This window comes from Nannospalax galili, unplaced genomic scaffold (genome assembly GCF_000622305.1).
Source record: "Nannospalax galili isolate Female #2095 unplaced genomic scaffold, S.galili_v1.0 scaffold737, whole genome shotgun sequence".
NCBI lineage: Eukaryota > Metazoa > Chordata > Mammalia > Rodentia > Spalacidae > Nannospalax > Nannospalax galili.
The window spans coordinates 1738130-1740363 of NW_008341172.1; the positions used below are offsets into that span (position 1 = coordinate 1738130).

The following is a 2234-nucleotide window of genomic DNA, read 5'->3' on the forward strand; positions in this document are numbered from 1 at the left end:
AGATCATAAAAATACTTTTAAAATGTGGTAGAAAACAATCTTGTAAAAATGTTGTATTGTCACAATACTGAGAACCACTTTCTTAAACTAGACTCATTGGTTCTAGATTATTTCTTCACAATATTCTTTGGCACCTGTATCCAAAGGGATTGAGGGGGAGGGTGTTAGAAACAGAACTCTCCTACTGGGCTAGGCAACAGGACAAGGTTTTCTTGAAAAGTTGTGCTTAGCACTGCCTTTTTGAAAAGCACACACACTTTCATAGACTGAGAAACACACACACACACACACACACACACACACACACACACAGAGTCTGCTTTTTCAGACCCTGATTAGTGAACGAAATGATCACCCCAGAATTGCAAGTTTATGTTTTACATCTAGTAACCTTTACCATCACTTCCCCTCTCTCTCCCTCCTCTGGGGGTATTGCCTGGTCGAAGGTTTCCTCTTCCAGGGTAGGAAAATATCGGTGAGCAGGGCTCCCCTGGGCATTTGTCTAAGTGACGGGTGTGCTACTTACTGCTATCTGCATGCACAGTATGTGAGTCCATTGAAGTTCCTAGCTGCCCCTCTCAGAAGGGAGGGGAGAAGCTGAAGAAGAGGGGAGAAGAGCCTTCAAGGCCTCTGTCCATTCACATAACACAGGGCTTAATATCCTGGCACATGCTCTGGTGGTGGTGGTGATAATAAGATCCGCTAGCCGAGGGATGGAAAGAAGAAATGCCATTGAAATTGAGGACGAAATCTTTTCTGTCACACACTGGAGTAGAGTGATGCTGGTAACGGGGCAATCCCACTGAAAGAAGAAAGGAGAAAAAGAAAACAGAAGTCACCCAGCTGATACTGGGGTATGCTACCTCTAACATTTCCTTTTAACTTCTCTTCTTTTGACTGAAGGTACAAATGTAGCTGATGTGCCTTTTGAGTGTATTTCTATAATACCAATGGGTAGAGAAAACAGTTCTCAAACTGTCAGGATGTACCAGGACGCTTCTGGAATGTTGCTGTACTTTGGTTTTATGCACTCTTTCCCTAGAGGTGATCTCCTGTTCCTAAATTCCCACTTTCCTCACTAGCACTAGGAAAACCCTCTGCCAGGCCCGGATCCTGGCTATGCCGGGGCAAACACCCTGCCCACATCTCTGCCGCCTTCACCTCTAGTTTTGAGTCTTGTTTTCCTACTGTTAGGACGGGAAGTGGAGGCTGCTCCCTTCGACCGCAGAGGATGACAGAAAAGCATCCCCTGGAAGAGAAGGGGCCCAAAGAAGAGAAGCACAGCTCTCTACCCCTCTGCAGGCGGCTTCCAGACCAGCCAGGAGTACAGGAAACCAAGAAATACCCAAGAAGTGCCCCTCGGCCAGAGGCCTCTAGCTGCGCAACAAGTCCCAGAGGTCCGTGCCACGCCGCCCGCGCGGTCCTTAGGGCCCCTCTCAGCGCCAATCTGGCACCCACTTTTGCTTTTACTTTCTTGGCCTCCGGGCCGGGCCCAGGGCACAGGCAGTAGGCGGGGGCGGCACCACCAGCATCTCATTGACCCTGCCTCTAGCGGGTGTAGTGAGCGGCTTAAACCGCACACTCCGGCTGCGCGGGATTCGGTTTTAAGCAAAAGAAAAGCGTGCGCACTGCCGGCCACCCCGGCGCCCTCTGCGGGTGCCCATCGAACGGGCGGCCCCCTGAGTGTCCGGTTGCGGCTCGGCCGGCGTGACCTCACCGCCGCTTGTCGACCGCACTGCGCAGCCCGGTTGCAGAGAAGCCGCCGCGCTCGGCCCACAGGTGCGCTCGCTGCCCGCGGGCGCAGGGGGAGCGGCCCTGAGCATCGCAGCAGCGCCCGTGCCGCCGCCCGCTCTTTGATGCGCAGCCCAAGACTACAGAAAACGCGATCGAAAGGCCGCAGGCTCGCAGAGAGCGCGGCTACTCTAGGCCCTGGAGGGTCTCGCAGCCCGCTGCCTCCCCGAGGGCGGCCTCGGAAAGTGGAGGACGCGGCGCGTGCGGGTGAGCTGCGGGATGGAGTCTATGTGAGGCTGTGGGCAGCTGCGTGCCCAGGCTGTGTGCACGGCATGTGTGTCCAGGCTGTTGTACCCAGCTGTGTGCGGGCGACCTTAGCTCACAGCCTCAGCGGTGGCTGACCTTCAAGGACCGCGGCCTGTGGGTAACACTGGGAACCAAGCCCCGAAGGGTACCCAGGACATCAGGCGAGACCCTGGATCAGATCAGATCAGCACGGGGGG

At 54.7% G+C, this 2234-nt stretch overlaps 1 protein-coding gene across 1 annotated transcript in view; it reads right to left on the reverse strand.

The window, feature by feature from the left end:
• Window positions 1-251: 251 nt before the first annotated feature.
• Window positions 252-2234, reverse strand: part of Foxf2 (forkhead box F2) — a 5315-nt gene continuing 3332 nt past the window's right edge. The window contains exon 2 of the mRNA XM_008836687.3: window positions 252-802. Within this exon, the coding sequence (XP_008834909.2) occupies window positions 639-802 (164 nt within the window). The 3' untranslated portion in view covers window positions 252-638. The remainder of the gene's footprint in view (window positions 803-2234) is intronic.